Source organism: Dendronephthya gigantea, unplaced genomic scaffold (assembly GCF_004324835.1).
Source record: "Dendronephthya gigantea isolate DGI-Jeju-01 unplaced genomic scaffold, DenGig_1.0 000001F, whole genome shotgun sequence".
Classification (NCBI taxonomy): Eukaryota; Metazoa; Cnidaria; class Anthozoa; order Malacalcyonacea; family Nephtheidae; genus Dendronephthya; species Dendronephthya gigantea.
In genome coordinates, this window is record NW_021163011.1 from 5,194,884 (window position 1) to 5,218,726 (window position 23,843).

Here is a 23,843-nt window from a genome sequence, read left to right on the forward strand (position 1 = left end):
ATTAGTTTGTGACCCATGTGTGTTGTGCATGTGCGGGAAGTTTACATCAATAGTATTTCAAATTAATTAGTCAATTCCTCTATGGTATCCCATGTAAACTTCACGTCCAATTCATGTTCTGTGAGTTGCATTGCAAGTATAACATATCTCACGTTTTCATATCAGCACTACTTGGCTTGATACATCCTCGTCCCCAGGGCCTGGGCTCGATATACATCTATCCAGTTCTCTTTTTCGTCGATGCAATGTCAGTAAAAGTATTGGAAAATTACACCAATTCATTATTACCTAAAATTGCAAAATTCATTTGCTGAAAAATTGGTTACAACATGCTGCATGCCAGTAAACAAGGAAGTTAGCAATATTCATTTAAACGAGTTAATCAACTTTCTGTAATGAATTAAAACAATGATTGCTCAACAGTTCTATTGAAAGAGACAATAATGTTGATTGATATTAACGATTGAAACGCTTATGATATCAATATAGTGCAAGAGAGATTGAAGAATTTTCAAGCGTTTCATTCATATGATTTGAAGACTGGATTCAATAATTATTTTACTTGTTTAAAGGATTATTTATTCGCTCGGAATGTCGGTAAAACATTTCCGCTTCCTTGGGACATTGATGTCTTCGCCATTGGTGTGACGTCAACATCTGACACGATTCTGCTCACTTGTGCGCATGGCGTGAAATGATGTCACATCTCTAATTCTTTCAAATAAACAATAAAGAAATGAAGAACAATTTATTTCAAAGTCTTTAGTTTTGACATGATATATTTTCATTGTGTACATATTTATATATTAACACATTATTTTCTATCGTAATGTATAAACTCTATGGTAAAGTTATAGAAAAATACAAACGGGAGCGGGCAACTTAAATGAAGAACTTAAATTACATGATGTATGTAACTTCAACAAACTGTTACACATCACTCAGTAGAACAAATTTGAGAAAACAGCCGTAAGGTGTGCTCTGATACGCCCTACTGTTTAAACAGTGAATTGAAAATAGTGAGCTTAACAGGAAAAAATGCTTAAATTAGATGAGTTCATTGAGTTGTAATGGCGATTGCACAGTAAGTATCTATACCTCATATGAACGAGTTTTGTGATTGGCTTTTTATAACAATAGTGAACAGTGTTTATGATTCGTTGTTTTAGAAATCAATTTCTATAGTTCATTGTGTTTTATTGTTATCATCAACCAATAGCAAAGCTTGCTCATATACACAACCATATGCAAAACCGATATTTTTGGTGTTTCGATGCTATCCGAAGCAGTAAACTGTGTGAATTGAAATTTATCCTTGTCTAAAATTCCCTCATGAATGTCCGTTTCACTGAAACTTAAACATCTTGACACAGAACCATTTTCAATTCAAGATATATTTCATTTGCCAAATCCCAGGCGACGTTTTCATTCAGGCACGTCGACTGACGATTTATATGTCTTCACATTTATTTCTAATTTATTTACACTGATATAAAAATAATATTATATGATATGCTTTAAGCGATCAGGGTTTATAACGTATTAAAATACGTTTTTCTTGAGACTTGTTTAACCTTCAGCGGACCTCCTTCGACAGCTATATACTGTTTATTCGATTCTTCTCATCCAACGATGCTGTTGATATGAATGCTTACCTTGGGAATATTAGATAAAACATCGCTAAAAACCCAAATAAAATTCTTTGCGTAAAATACGAGTTCGCTCCAGAACCCAGGGAATCGGTAACAATAAATTGTGTTGGTCGTTTCGTATGTCCAACATTTATTCTCGGTTCATCAGCAACAATAAGAGCTGTAAGGGCAAGAATAAAATTGCATGTGAGTTTAATGAATCAGCACGAAAAGTTTATGGTAAAGAGATAACTTGTAATTATAATCAATGCAAATCGCATTTTATGTGTGGTTGTTGGTATATGAGCGAAAAAAAATCTAATGGAAGCAAAAATCAAATGGAAGCAATCAAATTCTGAATTATATACATACTTTTTTCTTTATTTTTATCTTTACCACCACTTCCTCGATCACAGTCTTCATCATCATCATTATTACAATCGCTCACGCTTCCTTCACGATTTTCCTCAGGCTCACCTGATCCTCCAGAGCCTAGTAAGAAATTATTTATTTTACGTACTGTGCGTCATTAAACCATTCAAGTCTATAGTTAAACATGCATCGAAACATGACGTAGTGCCACTGTTGTTGGTGGTCCCAACATCATCCAACATTTGCAACATCTTGGCCTCGTTTGAACACTATGTTGGATGATGTTGATTCAAGTTTGACTTGATTTAAAATTTTCATCAAACATCATCAAATTTCGGAAAGTTTCGACGCTTGCATGCATGGGCGAACAGAATTTAGGAATTTAACAGAGAATGAACAATATATGTCTAACTTCAAAGCAACGAGGTATTCCATGGTGTTTGGACAAAACTCAATTACGTCATACCTTCACCACTTGCACTTCCGTAGCCTGAGCCAATGATGACACTAAAATGCCGATGAGATTTTGTTTTAAGGTCTTTCATAGCTTTGCTCAAGTACAATAAAACGTCGTCCACAATTGTATCACTATTGTTTGGCTTCATGTTATCACTAATAACATCATCAGGAACGTCAGCGTTGTATCTAAACCAGATTAGAAAAAATGTATATTATATATTCAGCATCGCAATTTTGTAGATTAAAACTAATTTAAACTCTCGATCAAAGAAGTAACCATCATGCACCACATGATAAAATAGAAGCAATCGATGAAGTTTACCTTCCTAAACCTGTTCCTATCCAACACTTTTTATCTTTTGGTGCTGAGATATCACCTTTCGAACAAATATTGTCAGCAAACATGATCATATGAATTTTTATATCAGACAAATTGCCACGCAGAAATATCAGTTTTCTGCTGATATCACTTGCGGAAGGAAGATTCTGATAGGAATTTTGTACGTCCGTTTGAATATACAAATCACTGTTTCCAAGATCACGTGTAGAGTCGGTCTTTTGTTTTCGGCTGATTATTTTATTCCCCGTGTAATCTGTTATATTACCACACTGTTTCGATACCTAAAACATAGATTCATGCAATCATTTAGGCCAATAGCGAGTTTAAGATGTTCCAAATCTACGACGCGGACGTCACATAAAAAACTGCCACTAGTGTGAGGAAACCAGCATTAATTTGTTTTACATACGGCTTTGAGTTCGTTTATCAAAAATAGTGTATAATTTTCATTCCTGTTAGGAAACTGTGGGAATTAGAGCAGTTTTATTTCACGAATTTACGTCCGCGTCGTAGATTTGGTGAATCTTAAACTAATGTCTTTACAGACTGGTTCACACTTGTCCTTAGAATTCCTTTTTTTGTGTATCCTCATTTTTGGTCCATAAGAATTCCTGCATTCTCAATTGCATTGATCATAATTTTTTGAAAATTTGTCTGTTACTGTTAGTGTACATAATATGTACCGGCAGTATGTGACAAATGCACAGAAACTGTACGATTAAATCATGTGATTGATCTTTGTTACAAATTTTCGAAAGGCCATAAATAGTACAGGTCCTTAACCGTAACTATGAAGTGATTGAGGGGGGGGGGGGGGGAAGTAGGAACATGCAATAACGTCCTCACCTTTGCCGCGACGTTTGAATGGCTTGCATGAGATATTGATTCCGAAAGCGATTCCTGGAAACTTGAGAACATATCGGATGCATCCAATGACTTTGCTAAAGGATCACGCAAATTATCAAGTTTTCCAATAAATGAACTCCACTTGCCTTCAACACGGCTGTACGGCTCCAAGCATACAGATACAACATCAACACAATAGTTTAAGCACGGTTTGACATTACTAAAGCCGTCACATAATGAACAATAGCGCATTTTTACCAAGGCAGAACTACACTCTTCAGATAGTTCGATATTATCAATAGCACCTAAAATATTACGAATGGTTTGCAAACTACGTAAGAATCGTTGCACAGGTAATAATTTCTTCATTAACACCGCTGTCAGCTTTTGCGGGATGTCTTTGAAAGGGGAGATCACTTGCATGTTATCTTTCAAACAATCAGAATATTCTTCTGGATGTTTCTTTTTTGAGACCATATACTGGTAAACAACTGGATAAAAATTTCTGAAAAATGTTGCGGTTGAATTTTGCAGATTTTTAGTGGCCACTGACGTCCGCAGTTCATGGAATAACGTACGAATATGAGGTTTGGTGTATTGAGCAATGTTTGTTTTGACATATTGAGTTTGCAACCAATCTATAGTACTTTCTGACGTTCGCTCAAGGACGTCATGGAATAAACCTAAAAATAAGAATAAGATGAATAAGCTTGTGGCCTGCATCGAGAAGAAACGGTGGCCATTATTATTGGCAGTGTTTTTAGAATAGTTAGAGCAATAGAAACGCCGCCACAGAGACTGTGATTAATAAACTAAAAAATGAGTGGATGAAAAAGTCGTTTTAGACCCTTCTAAGCTAGTTTACTATCAACTTTTTCGTCATTATATCAAGAGTATAGGAAATTGAGAATCTTCGTGAAAGTAAAATATGAACGGATGTTAACGCCTGATTCCCATTTGATCATTGCTTGCGCAACCACGACAAGTGACGGATGTAAAAGAGTGTAATCGATCTCTAGTCTCCACAGTCCAAGATCAGTAAATTCCACTGTTAATTGTTAAAGACTGATTAGAATGCACCACCATTGAACCACCCAAAGAACAGCCTTTTAAAACTGTGGAATTACTTTCATTTAAAAACATTAAATGGTAATAAACAAAGCTCTTAGAGGTGGACGTATTAGAAATAATTCAATTTGGCAACCTGCAGTTGCACCGGAATAAAGTAAGCTGATAAAATTCAGAAACTGATTTCCTATTTTTTCTTTGACCAAATATTATATTTTATAGGGAATGTTGTTGCACAGTTAACATTCTTGACAATTCTAGCCTTTTATAGGTGTTTAATTCATGTTTATTTATGGCAATGTTTTGACAATTTGACATGAGTCATGACCTGGTTTTAGGAGATCCAGTCTAATAAAATATAGCAGACTAATATCACATAGAATTATATTTAGGACCTTTATAATCAATAAAGTTTAAATGTAACTATTAAATTTTGGGCCAACATGACTGTATAATCCAGGGGGGGAGAGAAGATCATGCCATGAAATTCCCACAGGGGCAGTAAATTTAAATGCAACAGTTCATTGAGATGGACATTTAGGTATTGGTATCTATGTTTGATTGCAAAATTTAATATGCCAAACACATGAAACAGCCACCAATTTACAAGAAATTTCTAATATTCAGACTTATTCTGCTGTTACTATAGTTCAAATGCAAGAAAATTTTAAGTGGAATATGAGGGTATATCCATGTTTGTATAACTTTTTATATGGGTCAAAAGGTTGAACTATTTTAGTGAATGTGGTAACAGTAATAATATTATGTGTAATTTAATATGGAACAATAAGTGTCAGCTACATACAGATCAGCTGTCTGGTATAGATGTGCAAAAAAGAAATACTAAACCTGATATACTGGTTTCAAGGATGGAGATTACACTTTCATTCCTAATGGTTGACAACTTTGCTTGAAAGGCATAAATTAACAGTAAAAAACATGGTGCTGAAAAACGTGCATTAGCAGTGGTGGCTTCTCTAGCTACCACTTTTGGGCATGAGAGGCAGGCATGAGAGTCAGACACACTTGGTTTGTTGTCACAGTGATGCATGTATAGTGTATTATTATAAGGCATATTTGTAAAGATATTCAAGGATAATCAGGAAGCAGCATGACAGCTTCTTTAAACAACTTATCATCAAATGTGGTCCAGCAACTGCCAAATCATACAAGACACTTCTCAAATCAAGCACCCCTAACAGGAGAATAGCAAAATGGGCTTTGTATATCTACAGTCTACACGAAGACCCATGAGAAATTTTCTTGTTATTTCTGACAGTTGTCGAACTATATTTTGTGACAAGGTAGGTATTCACAAGAGAATATTTAAAGCTCAATCCCTGGCAATAAGGAATTATTAATGAAGAAACATTTGTGATTCTTAATGTTTCTTTAAATGTTTTCATTTTTTCTGAAATGGTAAGATATTTTATTTTTTATGGTTCAAAGCCTTGGCATGTACAGAATCAATCACCACAGAAGTATTAAAGTCACAGTTCAACAAATTACCTCTCCTCAGCAAACATTTAGGTTGTAATTTGTGTTTTGTCTACATTTGGGCAAGGCCATACCATAGTATGTGAAGGGTATAGACTATATTTGTTCATAATTGAACATTAGAACAAATTATTTTTACTGGTATGCAAGCACGCATATTATAGGAAGCAACACATAGGTATGGCTCGTGTGTAAAGAAATTATTTCAAGTATGTATTTATAGCCGTGCCAAATGTCTTCACGTCTTTACATTAAGTATCAGCTAAGCTCCTTGAAATACTTCAAACATATCTTATCAATAATCCCGTTTATTAAACTGTAAGTGCGGTTGCACATCACGTACGACCATGAATGCAGAGTTCTCACAACATATAAATATATCTTCTTCGGCAAGAAGCGCCAAACGTGTTATTATGTTTTCCATTTTACTTTTTTAAATCATACTCGAATGGCCCGGATGTATTGTTAGAACAGGTAATGAAATTGTACCAATACTCGGCCGAAACAAATTTATCTTTTGAGAAGATTATTCTTAGATCGTGATCGGATCAGATCGGATGTACAACGTTTCAAATCAATGTTTTGTTTTGAAAATTGCACACAAGCCTTTCAAAACAGCGGGAGCATTGGACATGTGATAATAAACTAGCTCTCCGATGTTACCTAAACATAAATGTGTCGATAAACTAGAGCCATTTCACAGCTTCCAGCGAAGCCAACGGTTATGAGAACTCCCCTTTAAACTTTATCTAGAGAGCGTAGCTTTTAAAAAACATATTTTTTTAATGATGGGAGGAATTGTTCATTATAAACATTCCATCTAAATTATGCCCGTATGGCCTGTAAACCCTATATATTTATTGAAATATACATATCGATATTGCAGCTACTATTTATACTCCCCTTGAGAAAGTTAGGTTAGAAACAGCTTTGTAAATAAATTCTTGCTGGGATGTTTAGGAAGTCCAAGGGTTTTAGAATTGCCAGAGAATTTTTATAATAAATTCACCATGGCTCCTGCTGCTTTGAACGTCGTTCGCTCTGATTTTTAACAAACATTGATCATAAAGAATTTATAGTTGAACTATACCTTCTAAGTCATCATACACGTCTTCGAACTGCCTTATCGCTCTTTCATTTCGCCAATGCACGAGATTCATTAATTTACTTGTAATTTGTGATTTCATTCCATTTTCAATGGTTTTATTACAACAACCGAAAACACTTGAACATATATTGGGCCCCGTATCAGTAGAAGCTGTCAAAAATAACAACAATAACACTTGATTTAGACAAACATCAATAAGTTTATCATTATTGAAACAAAATACGCGATACGAAAAGGACAGTGTAGGAAAACGTACCGTTGCTAATGGTTTTGGAAACGGAGAAAGCATTTAATTCTTCGAGACACAGAGTCTGCCGCCTGCCACCGCATTCAATGAAGTAGTGTAGGTTTACAAGTATCAAGATAGCAATATACACGTTCGAGTAAAGCATTGTTTCCCACAGTTGATAAAAAGTCGACTAAGGAAAACGATACACACCAGGTTTCATTCACAAGAATTTTAAGTGCCTCTTTACTAGGTTAGATTTGAGATCAGAGCCACACGATATGTCTCTTTCCGGTCAATTCTTGTTTTAAATTCATCAATTTCGGTGACAAGTAATTAAAACGAAACCTTTTATTGGCCCAAGTTCTGTTTACCCCCGATTGGACGTAATTAAACTTGAACCCCGCTGCTTTGATAGCTTCCAAATGAAAATTGATGCCCAAAAAGATCGAAACAGGATATGAAAGGGATTATAACCCCAATCTACTTGTATTTAGAATATGAAAAATTATCGCAACCTATAGTTTACAGCGTACACTAACAAAAGCAGCTGCATGACGGTAGGCGACTTATATACTCTTAATTTGTTAAAATAAAACGATTCTCTTTGATGTTTTGCGAAAATTTGTATTAACATATGCAACTCCGATTTGTCGGGTGTTTTTGAAGCTTTTTGTCCATTTTGCCGCGGAAATTTTCGCTAATTTGTGTTAATATCTCACTGTGTCTTTTTATACAATATATCAAGATGCATGTTTATTATGCCTGCATTTTTAGAAAGGTTTTTAGAAATGGTCCAGAACGAGAAAGTTGTGATGTAGTTTAGGGCATACTGAGGTATTTGACGTATTTGTGTTGTATTACTTCATCAGCTTTTATCAACTTCAAAATAATTGAAGTCGGTAAATTTTGTGCGTCACTCATATCGGTAAAACCGTCAAAGTAGGACACAATTGTTTTCATTATTACGTAACATTCTTTATATTTGGTATAACTTACAATCATAAAACGACTACAAAACCATGCCGCTCGAACTGAGGGAACCGCAAACAATTAATATTAGTATTTATATAAGAATAAATAACTTTAAGTATTCAACTTTGTTAGTATAAAAGTAGACTAAACTTTCTTTCCCAACTTACTAACTTTCACTTTTTACTTTACATGCGGCTTTTTTGGTGGAATAATGACTTCTTCGTTGGCTTCTTTCTTGTCTGGTGTGCGTCTCTTCCTCAGTACAATGTCTTCCGTTCGCTTGTTGTTGTCTGCCGGTTTGCCTTTGACTTCGAAAGCTTCATTAGCACGTTTTTCTTCACCTGAACCGCTTTCTTCCACGTTTTCCTTGTTTTCGTTATTCGTCTTGCTTCCCTTTTCTTCTTGCTTCACTTCTTTCTTCTTTTCGTCAACACAAGGCACGTCTTTCTCGGTTGTATTTTCGAGAGGTTCGTTTGTAGACACGAGCATAGGCATCTTTTCTTCGTTGACATCCTTGGTATTTTCTAGTTGTTTAATTGGCAAATCGCTTTTTGGGTTGGTGGTAGGTACCGCAGTATCTTCTGTTTTGTTTTCAACTGGCATTTTGTCAACTTTTTTATTGTTCCAGTTGGAAATCACTACTGGAAACGCTAGGAAAGAATATAAAAAAATGCTGAAATAAAGAAGAATTCAGAGCCGTGTAATGTAGTCCTCTGATTGGTAGATTTTTTCTAGGAAGGAACGTTTACATCCATATATGGAAATCGCTTAATCCGTTGGAGATTTCATTCGCGCCACTTTTTCCAAGGTCATTGATCTAGCTTAGTGCTCAATGCAGTGCCACAGGCGCTTATAATTAATCAGTAGATGTACTTACGCTCACTGTGCCATTGTTTAGTTTCTGGACATAACTTTTTCAGGCGGTTTAAACAAATTCTGCCTTGCAAATCAATAATCAAAGGAGTGACACTTTCCACTATTGTTCAGCCTCAGTTGTTGTAGGTAGAAAAGCCTGGCTTTCGAGCTTGGGGGCACTGATGTCTGTCCGAGTGTCCGTCGAGCGGTCGACATAAAATTGCCCCACACGAAAATCTATTATCAGATTTATCTTATTAGCCTTGTTTATTTTTACATGCGTATGGCCACAAGTGTCATTGCCAACTCTCCATATTATCAGTACAGTTTAAGTCAGTTTTTGTAATGTAATAGTGTGACGTCATAGGTTCTCATTTTCTAATGGAATTCTCAGGAGTTTTTGGAACTTCCAAAGTAACCCACCCAAAATGAGAGTTCTGACTACAGAGGACTTTTCACACGATTCAATTTTGTTGAACCCAATTCACTTCTTAAATGTAGTTTACATTTGTTATTGATAAAGTTGTAAGTACCAGTACTGAATTAGCTTACGTTGATTTGCTGGATCCGACAAAATTGGATCGTGCACACAGACCTTAACATAGTTGTAACCAGTGGTTATAACCTGTAACTAATGAAATATGGATAAACTTTTTTATTAAACAGTCAATTGGTTTTCTCCTCGTGAAAATATAATTATTCCGTCTCTTATCCTTCCATCCAGACATCGTGGCTCAGCACCATTCACCTTCTTCAAGCAGAGCCTAGGTACGAACTAGATATTAGATTTTTGTACGTTTTGTACGACTCCGCTGAACTATTATCTCTTTTGTTTTGAACTCCTTAAGGTGATGATGATCCCTGTTAAAAGACAAGCTACGAACGGCAGAAGATATCACCCGAAGGTACATTAGGGTACATTGTTAATCGTCCATCGCTTTGACAGATGCGCGGAAACTTGAAGTGTTTCTTTTAGTTTTTGCCGAAGTTCGTACAAGCAAAAAATGTTGATTTAATGCGATCTTATCTCGAACTATGTCATAAATTAAATCGATCTATCTAAGCCAGCTACCGTGTTACTCCTAACTCTTGCCTAAATTTAGCATAATAGATTTTCAGCACTCACGATAATTATGACGATGACAAACAAAAGCAATCACGAATTTTGGAATAACGATATTGTTGAAATATGACCGATAAGCAGACATCACATCATTTCATCACTAACCCAAACAATAAATTGAATTAGAAAGCAATTTGTTTTATGAACTCCCGCACAGTTTTCAGATAACGTATCCACTAATTAAATTTGCATGATGCATGACTGTGACTATATATATGTGTCTGAAATGAAAATATTTCACAAAAATGGATTGCTGTCTTTTGAATTGGGGCCAAACCATCTGACATAGAGGACATTTAGGGGAAATCTCAAATTTAACTTTTACCATGCAGTGACTCCGTTGGCATTCATCAGTGCAAGGAACTGATTTGAACGGTAGATAAGTGTGTGACAACTCTCGCATAATAGTAAAAATTCCAAACTTAATTTAGTTGGTAGAAAAGTTATTTTAGTCGGTAACAGAGAAGTTTGTCGGTAGCATCAGTATACCAATGGTTAGACGTTACGCAAACTTTATATCTCTCTTGAAAGAAAACTACTAGATCAATTAAGAACCTGCGCGATTACTGACAATTCGCCCCCTTTTTTAAAGAAAACCTCTTGCTCTCAGTTCTAATCTTTGAGGAGGTTGTGATCGCGAGGTCCAAAACTACCTTAAATCAACGATTAGAGCTGTACTGAATACGAGTCGCAATACAGCTACAGCCTACAAGTACTGCATGCCGGAACTCGTCCGGCTACAACTCACCCCGGGCACGAGGCAAAAAGATGTCCGGGGACATTAACGATGTTTAATATGAAATGGTTCGCGCCAATGAAATAATTATAGCTATGAACAAACACCTTGCCCTTGGGTAGATACGATGGGTCAGTAGGGTCACGCTTATAGCCTTTCTACGTCCATGCCCTGATTAGTGCAAGACGCCTGCGTGAATAGGCACATTGTAGTGTTGTTTTGTAAAACAGGGTTTTTTTAACGCCCAGTTTTTTTCTGTTCTATAAAAAAATGCAATCCAAATAATAAAAATACATTGCGTTTTTTGAGATATGATCTCAATTTCCAAAAAGGAATTATGTATATGATCAGAAGGTCACCCATATGTACACATGATTTCGGGAAAGTCATCCTCCGACACGAAAAATTCCGTCTTGTCAACGGTAGAGAAAAGACTTTATCAACATCTTTTATCTCCATTATGAATAAAAACTTACAGCTCTCAAGTTCGTTGCTGCTATGTGGCTTTGCGAATGTGTTGATTTCTGACAGCAGGCGCGGATCCAGACCGTATCGAACGTGGCTCGAGCCACGGTCAGATTTTCCCATCCAGAATTTTCCCATCTGCAATCTAATATTCACACATTATTTAGAAGTACATATTAATTCTTTGAATCACACCAGAATTAAGGAAATATATGTCTAAAACAAATTATTTGAGTAATATCTTTCGTAATCGTTGTCATATTATTACCAATTCCTGCTAAAAGTGGTAACAAATTCCCAATTATTATTCCTTGTTTCATATTATGATTGTTCAGTTAACACTGAACTATAAAATTCGCCGAAAGCTTGCCGAATTGTGCCGAGTATGTTCGGAAGCTAGTCGTGCATTCGAAGCTGCGATCACAGCAACTAGTTGACACGGTCAGCGTGCAGATTATTGCGCAATTGTTACTAAATATAGTAACGTTCGGACACGGTGCAGTGTAGCAAACCAATCACAGGGCAAGCTTTGCCACGTGAGCCACGGTGCGACACGGTGGCCTGTTTTTGATTGCGCAATAAACATGATAAACAATAAAGTTCGACACTTCTCGACTTCGAACTCGGATATAGTTTACAAATAACATGTTAAATTGGTCTGTTCGCTGCATCCTGGCTGATTCAGGCTGAATCGAATGTATTAATACATGAATCCGTCGAAATTTCTCAAAAGCAAATCTAAGCGAGCATATTTCAGGGGAAATATCGCTCTTCATGCTACAACGTGATGGAATGATTACTAAAGAAAGGCTTCGCTCGCTCGCGTTATACAATCGCAACGACAATTTTTAAACTGCTATTTCCCAAGAGACAAATACTGAAAATCTTTACTTAATGTCCTTGTAAGGTAAGACTTTTAGGTTTTAAATCGAACTATGGGCGCTCTTCTTTATGCGGAAAAACGGCCAGACCGGTTCTGTTGTCGGTAGTCGGTACAGACAAAGTATATCGTTATTTACATCTGCCTAGCACAGGAAATGCAGTTTCACCGCTATACTTAACGAAATACTCTATTCAATTAAAATATGACCGGTCTGACCTTTTTGGCCGCTTAATGGAAAGCGCCATATGATACAAATTTGCATTTACGCTGTGAATAATTTGTGTATGCAAATCTCACGTTATGTTGAGTGTGAATGAAAATCCGTAAATACCTTGACAAAAATTTTGAAAATGGTTTACAGTGGTTTTATGAAAGTACAGGGATTTACAAATTACAATATTCGCTTTTAAACGTTCCCGCCATACGCCCCCCCCCCCCCCGACCGGGAAATTTTTAGTCCAATATGACACGGTCAGATTTTCGGCTGGATCCGCGCCTGGACAGTGCGGCATTCTTGCAATTATGAGGTATTAAAGTGTATTGTTGGGTCACCTCAAAGGAAGAGAAAGGGATAGTTGTGTTTTTCCTAACCCTAACCCCAGACATAAATATTAAAAGACGAAAAACATCCTCTGACCTGATGATGAGGAGCAATAATAAGGAGCAGGCCAGATCATCCAGAAGTTATATATAGCTCAGTCGCGGGGAAATTTCGCGGGAAAGGGGAAACTAAAATTAGTAAATATGGCTTCCAAAAACAAGTCGTCAGTATCAGACATATCTGAGTATAGATGTAGTATATGTCTGCAACTTCTCGTTGAACCAGTTGTTTTGCCATGTAAACATGAAATGTGTAGATCTTGCTTTTGTCAAAATGTGGAAGAAGGGAATTTCTTATGTCCTATATGTAGAAAACGTGTTTCAACTTGGGCACGGAAGTGCATCAGAGAAGGAACATTAATCGATGAGAAAAGGTGGAATCTCATCCAAGAGCTTTTTCCTCGCCGTTGCCTAAAAAGATTACAGGGCGACGACGACGAAACTGATGACGAATGTATGTAGATAAACTAACTTAATACCAATACCATATCACTTAAATAAGTTTAATTAAACATTATAGAGTTCAGACGATATTAAACAGTAAAGGAAAGCCGAGCTTTTGTATTGTCTAAGTATGCAAACGTACATGAAAACTTATCCACTCATATTCTGGGTGGGAATAGTGTAGAATGCAAGTATAGAATACCAGGTCTAGGGTTCTCAGTTCTGAAAAGCATTCTCTTAGAGATTTGTTAAAGGAACAAGTTTATTGTAGAGACACTGGAGTGTAGAATTTCCCCATTCCTTAAAAAATAGCAATTTATGTGTTAAAGCTGCCTTAGTAACATTTATATTAAACAAAACAGTTCTATACAATGTTCACTTTCAATTGATCTCTGGTCGGAGTTGGATTGTTAATATGTATTTTCTCCAAGGTTTGGTGATTTTTTATACAATAGCCTATAACTATAGGTATAACTTCATTTAGCAGATCAACCACCAACAAAACGAGTTTTGGCAAAGTCTGGCGAGTTAAGAAAAGAATATGAACAGGAAATGAACAAGGTAAGAAATGTCTGTATATCGATGTGCACTAAAAGATTGTGTTATGGGCTCAAGATTCTTTATTGCCCAATATAATGTGGCAAATATATCTAGTTTGACTAGATTGTGTCTTACTGCAGGTACTACAGTTGCAAAAAGAAGAGGAACAGGCAAGCCATAACCTTATTAATAATCTTATCAAAGAGGAAAAAGCTCTACTACAACAGGAAAAAGAGGATGAACAGCTGGCAAAAAAACTGAATGAAGAATTAAAAAACACAAAGGTACGTGCTGTATAAAACTTGCATTATATAAAAGATAATAATCTCTTGTAATATCTTCAATAAGGATAAAAAAAATCTTGTAGTCTTGTAATCTTCACCTATTTCAAAATAGGAGGATGATGACGTTATTTCAAATTTAAGAAAAAATTCAGATGACACTTCAAAGATGAAATCCAAAGATTTGAAAAGAAAAAAAGTAAACAGTAAACGGCAAGGAAAATCCTATACTTTAGATAAATACTTCTCAAACAACAATCATTCAGGTTAGTATATATTTTTTTCTTTTGCATTTTCTAGCATGTTGAGATTTCAATACTTCATTGATAACCATAATTAATTTATGCATGTCTGATGGAAATCTCAGTCTGGATGTACCTTGCTTCCGGCATTGTTATCTGAAAAGTACAGGCTCTTTTCCACTCGTTGCCAAAATGAAGTAGCAAGCTTGCTTCAAGTGCTTGTATCTAATTAAAATAAACTGTCGAATATTTAGCCTGTGCACAGACCTTGACTATCTGTACATATCGGTATGTTGAGGTTGGTGCCCAGGCTATTGAATATTGTGATTGGATGAAATTACATGAGGGAGTTTGGGGAGTTGGTTTTTGCAAAGTGTAATGGCCTTAAAAGTATGCCACAAATATTCTGCCAATATTGGGGTTCCGTTTCTCAAGCCTGTGAGCTTGCAAAATTGCACATATGCAACCTAACACAAATCTAACATATATAAATTAGCTCATTCCAATCACAGCGAGTCTTAATTTTGAGTTGATCACCACTAGAATCTATATTTGTGTTGTTATATGAAACCCAAGAATTAATTTTATACGTTGTAAATGAAGTACTTCTGTAGATAGTGGATATTCATTCTCATGAGGCTGATTGTCTAGTTCTTTTTGTACACCAATGCCTCTTAAGATGGAAAAATTACTATATACTCGAATTATGTGATTTGTAGGGCAAAACTGTCTCAGACCTGATGAATTGAAACAACTTATAGGGTTTATAATTATAGACCTGGTGCCTTGCATATTGATTGTAGATTATATACATTAACAAGTAGGGTTAATTTTTACACAACAGTTTTGGCCAGCAATAATTTAAGACAATGATCATTAAGCATTTTGCAAGCAAAGGCATCATGCAAAGGTAAATTTTCTATTCAGGAAATTCGCCACCAAGTGAACCACGGCATAACAGTGACTTTGAATTTGCAATGGCATTGCAGAAGAAATTTGACAAGGAAGCATTAGTTCTTAATAGTAAAAGAGAAGATTACATGTTGCGAAAAACAACAGGAAATCATAAGAACAGGGCAACACAAAATTCACATGAAAGTGAATCATACAAACAAAAAAACGGACACACGTGTACTCACCAAGCACGGCTCGGAGAGGATGCGTTGTATGTCAAAGTGAAGAACCCGGTATTAGACGAGGAGGAAATCAAGGTAGCTGACCAACAGAGCAAGGAACCGCGAATTTTGCGCGAGCGTAAAAAAATTGAAGACACTATGAACTAGGTGAAAGAAAGGAATCATCAGCTGAATGACAGAATGCCACTTAGTGGCAGAGAATCAACAATGGCAACCTTTGTGGAGTGGAAAAACTGAACACCCGTGATTATTAGTATTCTTCTTTTAAAGCAAACTGTGGACAATATCACGGAATTGAAAAGAGTCTTGAGTTGGGTTGGTCACAGGAACAAGGCAATAAAATGCAATAAAATGCAAAGTTGTTAAGAGAATTTTATACGAGAAGAGAATATACAGAATTTTATTAGAGTTATCTGCCTGTATTTTTAGTACAGTAAGTATAATAAAACCGTATAATAATTGATGGAAAGTTTCTTTCGGGTTTAAACCAAATTATTCTGATAGAGAATTGACATACCGACAAAAGAAACTGTCCTTTCCGATTCGGTCCTAGTAATAATTTTTCTATGTTGGAACCAGCCTTGACTCATGCGCAAAGGATAGTACGCGGACAGTAAATGAGATTACAGAAGTTGTTTCTTCGCTATTTTTTATTGGCAAAACGTGTCATCTTCAACTTGCAAGTACATGAACAAACACTAGCATTTTACGTTGGAACTAGCAACTGTTAGTTGCTGTGTGACTCCATGGCTCTCAAACCCGCACTGAGACGTTTTTGATCAATCTGGGACAGAATTCACGAACGAATTGATCATCTCCTGAGCTAATGTATCGTCCTATAAAAAATAAAATCCAAGTGCTGAAAACAAATATACATTATACAGGGTTAAGTGAATGTTTGAATTTTTCAGAAAAAATTTTCTCCTCAAAAAAAACTGTCATTGAGAAAAAAGGGTTTGGGACCATCACAACACGTCACACCGCACTGGCACTGACGTCATAACTGTACACCTCTTCATGATGTCTCTCGAAAAAAATTCCGGTGACGTACCTCTGATAGGGTGGTCTACTTGATCATTGTGGTATTGGTTGTTTATTTCTAGTGTATTTGCCTTCAACAATATTGATTATTTCTTCATCTTGGATGTAGAGGCATGCTTTAAATTACCTACGACGTAACGCAAACGAGACAACCAGCTACTTACCTCTCCAGATTCTAACAGTTCTCCCCTGTCTGTCTTCGCTGTTTCTTTATTGCTATTTGAAACATTTTCCTCGACGTTGTTGCTGTTTGTACTGATTTCCTGGGTCTTGCGTCTCTTTACAGTAGAAATGGAATCGCCAACAGCTTCAGATAAACATTCATTCATGTTTGTACTTTCTTCGAAACTCTCTGGTAAACTTCGTTTTACGTTGTCAAATTGTTTTGCGATTGTTTTACCCTCGACAACTTTCTCATTTTCGTTATCATTTACAACCGTGTGGATGATTTCGTCGTGGTCATTTTGCGATTTTCTTAGTTCTTCCAATGAACAATTTCGAGTTTTCTCTGCGTCAGACAGTGTTGTATCCTTATCGATTGCTGAACTGCCTTTTGAAGTAACCTGAGTAATGTGGTCTTCAGTGGAGGAGAATGTAATATGAACTGCATTCCCTGTTTTCTCCACAATTTGCTCTCTATTTTCATCACGGGAATCCTTTTCAAGTTGTTCGTTTGTTTTCATAATAGGCTGATCTGTACCCACGTTCAATTCAATATTTTCTTGTAAATTATTTATGTTGGTGTTATTTTGTGCAACATTGTTTGTAAAAGAACTCGAGATGATGGCGACTCGTGGGTGAATCAGTACGTGGCACATCATTTGAGCTTCAGTACAAAATTTTGAAACCTGTATGAGGAATAGAAAGTAATGAAAGAATGACACAAAGGAATGGAAGAAATTAGTTCATACATTAATAGCAGTATAAAAGTCTTGGTTTTAGGTCAGTGGCAAGGCGTGGGGGGAGGGGCAACTACCCCGAATTTTTTTTCAGAGCTCGGGTAATCAGATTCACAAAAGGATAGAGTGAGTAGTTCTTTGGTTGTCAAATCTGAAAATTCGTCGGAAATTCTGGTCTAGAGTATTTTACCCTCAAACTCTTTGCAGGAGTTTGCAGCAGTATGTATGGTAATACTGAGATGAATGGAATATAGTATGAAGCTGTGTCAAACCACAAAGTGGAAAAAAATACAAATAATTAACAATTTGTAGAGGGCGAGCTTTTGAAAGGCGGTGGGAAACAACGGTTGGAATGAGTGGAGTAGTATACGAAATACGGAATTGAGAGTCGCTGAGACGATGTGATAAGGATGGAACAAAAAACGAAGAGGTATGTTAAACATAAGGTATGTTTTAGAAAAAATGCGGTGCAGCACATATACATGGTTGAAAACCACGATCATTTCAATTTGAAGAATGTTTCTGATATTTTCCACTTTTATAGTTTTCCATATGTTAACAGGCCAACTTATGGATGGAAGAATCTACTATTGGTATATACGTCACCTCAAAATCTCGATCTTGTGTTCCACGGCTGAAAAGAAGTATTGCATGTTGAAGTGGTGGCGGACTTTTTGGTTGGTGATTGTAGAGTAATGTCTGAAGTAAATTGTATAACATTTTCCTGCAGTCAGGCGAACCATAAGGAATAGGATAGTATGACTGAGTCGGCGAGACTGTTTGACACTCCTGTAGAAGAGTAACTATAAACTCCTGCAATTCCTAAAGTGAAATTTAACAGAAATAAAGGATAGTAAATACAAGCAAAACAATCAAATGAATAAATTCCATCCCTGGAATTTTTGTGTGATTGTTTTGCTAGCACGAGACCCCGAGCTAACCAATAATGCGAAATTGTTATGGGATTGTAGTAGTATGCAGATGGCCAACAGCCCAACACGTACGTTACAAGCATTTCCGAAGGAGACTTCATTTCAAAACCTAATTACGCGATTATATAAACCCATATATACCTGGATAATATCAGAAGGAATATCGTTGCCCCCATTCAAAATCAATGTATTCAACGCTAGAAAAATATGAGCAAAAGAAATGTTCTATTCCAATGCGCAATGATGTAATTGACAAGAAGGTGGATATAACGAAGTAGCGCGCGTATGCATTTATAATTTTTGCTTGCATATACCTTGAAGACCAGAAAGACAAAGCTCTCTATTCACATCGTAATCTGTTTTTTGCTCAACTAATGAAGAGAATATGGTGGTAGCCTTTGGGTGAGCAAGATAGATAGATTGCCATTTTGATGAAACATTACTTCACGTTCATGCGTGTGACTGTGTGGAGCATGGAAGAGAACTTACTTTGATTTAATTGACTAACATCGTCTTGCATTCGCTTTCTTTTCGCCTGTAAGAAAACTCGCTATCAGAAGCGCAGGGAAATGGGCGGTTGTATACGACTCTTAATAAACAATATAGGATGCTATACGGTAAACATATTCATCTATAGCGCTGCTGACCTTTCCGTGGGTAGTTTTTGAGGTGGAGACTGTTGGTGCAAGTAACTGTAAAAAAATAAAAAAATCTGAAATATTTACATAGCTATAATACTCAACCAAAGTGGCATGCATACATGTCACTACAATATGTTCTCATCTGATGTCATTTCTATACCTTCGTTTTGGTGACTCGTGGTTTGATATCTTCCATTACATGATGAATTATCTTTCTTATTTTCTCATTGTTTTCACCAACAGATGACGTCATATGCACGAGATATTGTACACAATCATACGTGGCTGAACGTAGTTGACTGTAAGACAATAAGGTGGATCAATAATCGTTCATCTTGTTAGACGATTAAAAGAAAGGTTTTGATGAAACGTTTGTAGAACAAGTCTGATCTTGTTCGTCTGTTTAAAGGTTAGGCTGTACTACATTTCGTAATTTACTCGCCTATATTTATGCTGCAGACCATGGATTTTATCATCACACTCGCTCCAAGATAGTTCCGATAAAAGCATTCGAATTATAATATGATGGTATGGTAATACACTCATTCCACATCTTAAATGACAAGAGAAAAACAGTGATAAGATGGCGCATTTCATTCACTAAATTATAATTTGAGGATCGATCACGCATGAGAAAGAACAATATGCGGGAGAGTTTACATTTAACACAAATACATGTATACCGCGTACAGGCTTTGACAGCATTGTCTTGTAGTGAAAATGTCTTAATAATTAGCCATCCGTGAATACCCTGAAAACTCGGTTACGCTTGCAATTCTTACGGCTATTTCTCGTGCAATTTTCCTCTTTTTGTAGACGAAAAGAGAGGATAGGCTGAATATTATAAAATCACCTAAACGAATTACAGCATTTATCTCTTTGCATCCACGCATCAAAAATAAAAAGAAAATTGTAAATCTCATCAAAAATTGCAGGGGCAATGAAAGACTACATTACTTTAGCACGAGGGTTGACAAAAACTCTATAGCTGATAGATGAATCGCTGGAATACTGCATTTTAACAAAATTGACTCCACTGCCACGTTGTTCTAAAGTAGTAATAGTAAAGAAAAAAATAAGGTTTTTCGCAATAACTATACGTATACGTGATACACTGTAGCCAAGTTATTTTCTTAGCTTCCCGACTCAGAATGAAATTTATTTTCTGAAATATGGGAGCAAAAATGTGTTGCGTTGCCCGAATGAAATCAAACATGGTGAAATAATGTTGTCATGTAGTATGTAGTGACAGTATGTTACTTACAACTGACTTTTCATTGACTGCAAGAATACCCCGAATGATCTTGATTGTACAATTTAATGGTACGTTGACTGATTTAGATAGTTCATTTCTATATAAAATAACAAGAGTATTTATCTATGAAACGCTATATCTTCGCTTTAGAAAAACATTGCCATGTCCAGTAGCTATATATAGTTCATTCTATAGGGTTTTCTTAATCTAGTATTATGACAACCACCTGAGCATTAAATCCAAACATTTGAACAGAAATTTTATTCTCAAAACACATGTTTCAGTTCTTTGAGGTTCAACCACAGGAATAGTCTTCAGCTGAAATGTTTCTGACTCCATTCTGTATGAAGGGTCTGGAAAATACAAACATAATTGGACCATTTGCGATGAAGATAATGAGCGCAACTATGTGAAAGATATTGTTGTATGATAACTCACCAGTTTCATATTCACTGTAAAGCTCATGAATTACTGTAGACAAAGCACTCAGAAGTTTCATCCACTGAGTTTCCCATGCTATTGTTTGTTTATCTGACCCAGTACCAGAAGTATTGCCACATTTTGGTAGGATTGCAAAACAGCTACATGCACTCTGAAAAACATTGGCAATTCAGAATATTTATTGCTCTAATTGTATATAAGTAATACAAACACACGGATATGTACGAAGCTGTCGTGTTAAGCTAAACCTAGAAATGTACCACGTAAAGGGATGAAACAAAAATTGCTTTATTGGACCAGCAAAAAATTTTCGGAAGACACAAATAAGTAGATCGATTCAAAGTGAAGTATTGTTTCAGGTTACTACTTTTGTAATATCTATTTCCCAACTCTCTTTTCTGGGAGAATTACGGCCATTTCCGGATAATCTAAGCTTATATAAGGACTCTACAAGGCACAGCTTTACAGACCTGTATCAAAAAATAGTTATCACTGTTGAATACTTGCAGCAGGAGACTCTCGATGCGCTTCTATACGAAGTGAATATTTACACGGATCAGTTCATTTTTTAAAAAGAGCATCAATAAATGAATATATAAGGTTTCAATAATTTTACCACGAATGATCCCGATGCACCTGGGTAATGTTGTATACATGTTTTGACAACACTCAATGAAACTTCCAGATTCTAGGATTAAAAATCACTAATAAGAGCTTGACTTGAATTCGCCTTCTTTTTCCACACGTACTGTATGTCACACGACAGCACATGTGTTTATAGGGCTGCCTTCCACTGTCGCGTTTTTGGCACGTACGTACTCGCACGTAAAAGTTCAATCGTAGATTTATATTGATAAGTATCATTTGAATTATTCTAAACTTTATGCGCGGAAACCAAAAAACGCAAAAAGTGGAAAGCAGCCCTAATCAACCCTACCCAATTTAAAATCTCTTCAATCAGCTAACCATTTATTATTTGCATGAAAGTTTGCTTACTATTGTCTTCTCATTCAGCACTAGGGCGAACAATGACGGAATGACTGTTAACGAGACTTGTCTTGAAATTTCTGAGATCTAAGATGTGTATAGTAGCCATACTATTAATATAAAGCATCACAACAAAGTGTGTAGTCTCATAAAAGGGTCTCGACAACGTCGCGCAAAATCCTATAACTTATTTGGAATATGATTATAAGATTAAATTATTATTATTGTTGCTTATTGTTAAAAAAAAGCCATTAGTGTAACTAAGCACAAATAAGCATTATGAAGTATGCCAGTTTTTTAGCAAATTTGTATTTTCTACTAAGTGCCATGTTATTTTGCAAAATTCTTAACACAAAATTAACATTACTTAGTTACTGATAAAACTGAACATGGTACTTTACCACTGCCATGTTACTGTTAAATAGATACTTTAAAATAATATGAAGGTTCCAATCTACCTGAGCAGAAAAAGAAATAATTTTTTCCAACATATCAGCTACATAATTACAAACACAGACATTCTGTTTCTCTTGCTAAAGCAAATATAAAAACATTGATACTTGTAGTGTGTTAATTGTAGCTTTTTTATTATATTACAAATTTTAATTATTTCTAACCTGTAATATTTGTATCAGAGTTTTAAGCCATGGCAAACAATTCTCACTGAACAATTCTGTTCCACATTGTTCAACCAAACTATCAAGTAAACAGACACCCATCCACCTAAAATGGTTTGCTTTTTATTATTTGTGTTTAACATATCCCACCATTACCAATGGTTTTATTAAATTTTACAAAAATTTTTCTAAACTTTGTTAGTTGGTAGTTTCCCATGAAGTTTATAAAATAACATGCACTATCCTTTTGTGTTGTTCCTAATCAATTAACAAATCAATTAATCCTAAATAACTATCAATTAACTATTAATAAGCGATAATCTCAGTTAGAGCATTGTGCATGTAATGTCACACTGTAAGATTGACTTAGATTGCGAGTTTAAAAGTTAGTTCAAAGTTAACTCATAAATGTCGACATGTGATTGGTTAGATTGATATATAATATTCTTGCATGCTTTTATATTTGTTTAGAGGTTGCACTTATATGAATTAAACATGATTACTTAAAACAGGATTCAGTGTTCGATTTATCACCATAATTTTAATATCAAAACTATTAACCATATTGATAATCTATTTAAATATAACATATATGGTCAGTATGATGGTAGGAAATTATTATTTTTACTCCAGTTTAGGGTGTTGTAACTTGTACCAGTTAGTATCTACATTTTAATGTGCACTGTGCACATGCCTTTGGAACTCCAGACTCCAGTCATTTCATTTATTCAATTACCATACAATCAGGCAAAATATCAGGCATGCAATTTTGGTCTCATCAATACTGCTAAAAATCTAAATATCTAAATATATAGTTAATCTAAACAGACATGATTTTCACTCACCTGTCCTTATGTGAATTAAGTAATTTATTTGATGCTGCAATCCACTCTAATGCTGAAGACTAAAAAGTATCAGTGAGAATGGAATTAAAATAGAATTACATATATTCCAATTCACTGAATTGGGAGACCAGTTTATACCAAGAAAAAAAGTAAATATTTTTTATTCAATAACAGAGTTTCCTACTTTATCCTGCAGCATTTGAGAATGCTTGACATTTTCTAAGAGTGAATAAATTGCTGAAGCATTTGATCTCAACAGTGTTTCCAATACCACCTTCGCGTCTGCCATGTTTCCAACAACATGATCACGCAAGGTAACATAAAGTATAGAAAGGTATTAAGAAGTAAGAACTCGCGT

General features: G+C 35.6%; 4 protein-coding genes across 5 annotated transcripts; 1 reads left to right on the top strand and 3 right to left on the bottom strand.

Annotated features, from left to right (window-relative positions):
* Positions 1-771: 771 nt before the first annotated feature.
* Positions 772-8,114, bottom strand: LOC114524064 (glypican-1-like). The gene is made up of 7 exons (XM_028545181.1): positions 7,578-8,114; positions 7,304-7,471; positions 3,649-4,331; positions 2,785-3,083; positions 2,470-2,648; positions 2,004-2,123; positions 772-1,812 (listed from the first exon to the last, which is right to left on the bottom strand). The coding sequence occupies exons 1-7, from the start codon at positions 7,711-7,713 to the stop codon at positions 1,652-1,654; spliced, it is 1,746 nt and encodes a 581-aa protein (XP_028400982.1). The 5' UTR covers positions 7,714-8,114; the 3' UTR covers positions 772-1,651.
* A 462-nt stretch (positions 8,115-8,576) lies between these two features.
* On the bottom strand, positions 8,577-9,727 carry LOC114524091 (protein MNN4-like). The gene is made up of 2 exons (XM_028545210.1): positions 9,400-9,727; positions 8,577-9,172 (listed from the first exon to the last, which is right to left on the bottom strand). The coding sequence occupies exon 2, from the start codon at positions 9,123-9,125 to the stop codon at positions 8,703-8,705; it is 423 nt and encodes a 140-aa protein (XP_028401011.1). The 5' UTR covers positions 9,126-9,172; positions 9,400-9,727; the 3' UTR covers positions 8,577-8,702.
* A 3,363-nt stretch (positions 9,728-13,090) lies between these two features.
* On the top strand, positions 13,091-16,275 carry LOC114524074 (E3 ubiquitin-protein ligase RNF168-like). Of its 2 annotated transcripts, none has more exons than XM_028545192.1 (5): positions 13,091-13,638; positions 14,113-14,189; positions 14,309-14,452; positions 14,565-14,715; positions 15,619-16,275. In XM_028545192.1, the coding sequence occupies exons 1-5, from the start codon at positions 13,329-13,331 to the stop codon at positions 15,972-15,974; spliced, it is 1,038 nt and encodes a 345-aa protein (XP_028400993.1). In that variant the 5' UTR covers positions 13,091-13,328; the 3' UTR covers positions 15,975-16,275. The 2 variants fall into 2 exon arrangements, with proteins under 2 accessions (XP_028400993.1, XP_028401000.1); XM_028545199.1 differs by having other exon boundaries at positions 13,092-13,638; positions 14,116-14,189.
* On the bottom strand, positions 16,197-23,783 carry LOC114524055 (proline-, glutamic acid- and leucine-rich protein 1-like). The gene is made up of 20 exons (XM_028545169.1): positions 23,670-23,783; positions 23,486-23,544; positions 22,641-22,746; positions 22,482-22,556; positions 22,033-22,110; positions 21,653-21,724; positions 21,507-21,566; positions 21,034-21,187; positions 20,822-20,948; positions 20,605-20,692; positions 20,298-20,389; positions 19,783-19,893; positions 19,501-19,639; positions 19,347-19,391; positions 19,189-19,234; positions 19,014-19,070; positions 18,841-18,896; positions 18,374-18,589; positions 17,033-17,716; positions 16,197-16,663 (listed from the first exon to the last, which is right to left on the bottom strand). Exons 1-20 carry the CDS (start codon positions 23,772-23,774, stop codon positions 16,607-16,609), a joined length of 2,427 nt encoding a protein of 808 aa, XP_028400970.1. The 5' UTR covers positions 23,775-23,783; the 3' UTR covers positions 16,197-16,606.
* Positions 23,784-23,843: the final 60 nt, after the last annotated feature.

What these genes read in the sequence shown, in the direction of transcription:
- LOC114524064 (XM_028545181.1), bottom strand. Translation starts at nt 7,713, where the DNA reads ATGCTTTACTCGAACGTGTATATTGCTATCTTGATACTTGTAAACCTA. An exon ending in ATAGGAACAGGTTTAGGAAG is followed by an intron (nt 2,649 to 2,784) that starts GTAAACTTCATC and finishes AATCTGGTTTAG; the next exon opens with ATACAACGCTGACGTTCCTG. An exon ending in AGATAAAAATAAAGAAAAAA is followed by an intron (nt 1,813 to 2,003) that starts GTATGTATATAA and finishes TTGCCCTTACAG; the next exon opens with CTCTTATTGTTGCTGATGAA.
- LOC114524091 (XM_028545210.1), bottom strand. Translation starts at nt 9,125, where the DNA reads ATGCCAGTTGAAAACAAAACAGAAGATACTGCGGTACCTACCACCAAC.
- LOC114524074 (XM_028545192.1), top strand. Translation starts at nt 13,329, where the DNA reads ATGGCTTCCAAAAACAAGTCGTCAGTATCAGACATATCTGAGTATAGA. An exon ending in CGACGAAACTGATGACGAAT is followed by an intron (nt 13,639 to 14,112) that starts GTATGTAGATAA and finishes AACTTCATTTAG; the next exon opens with CAGATCAACCACCAACAAAA. An exon ending in AAGAATTAAAAAACACAAAG is followed by an intron (nt 14,453 to 14,564) that starts GTACGTGCTGTA and finishes ATTTCAAAATAG; the next exon opens with GAGGATGATGACGTTATTTC.
- LOC114524055 (XM_028545169.1), bottom strand. Translation starts at nt 23,774, where the DNA reads ATGGCAGACGCGAAGGTGGTATTGGAAACACTGTTGAGATCAAATGCT. An exon ending in ATAACTATTTTTTGATACAG is followed by an intron (nt 21,188 to 21,506) that starts GTCTGTAAAGCT and finishes AATGTTTTTCAG; the next exon opens with AGTGCATGTAGCTGTTTTGC. An exon ending in CACAAGATCGAGATTTTGAG is followed by an intron (nt 17,717 to 18,373) that starts GTGACGTATATA and finishes TTCCTCATACAG; the next exon opens with GTTTCAAAATTTTGTACTGA.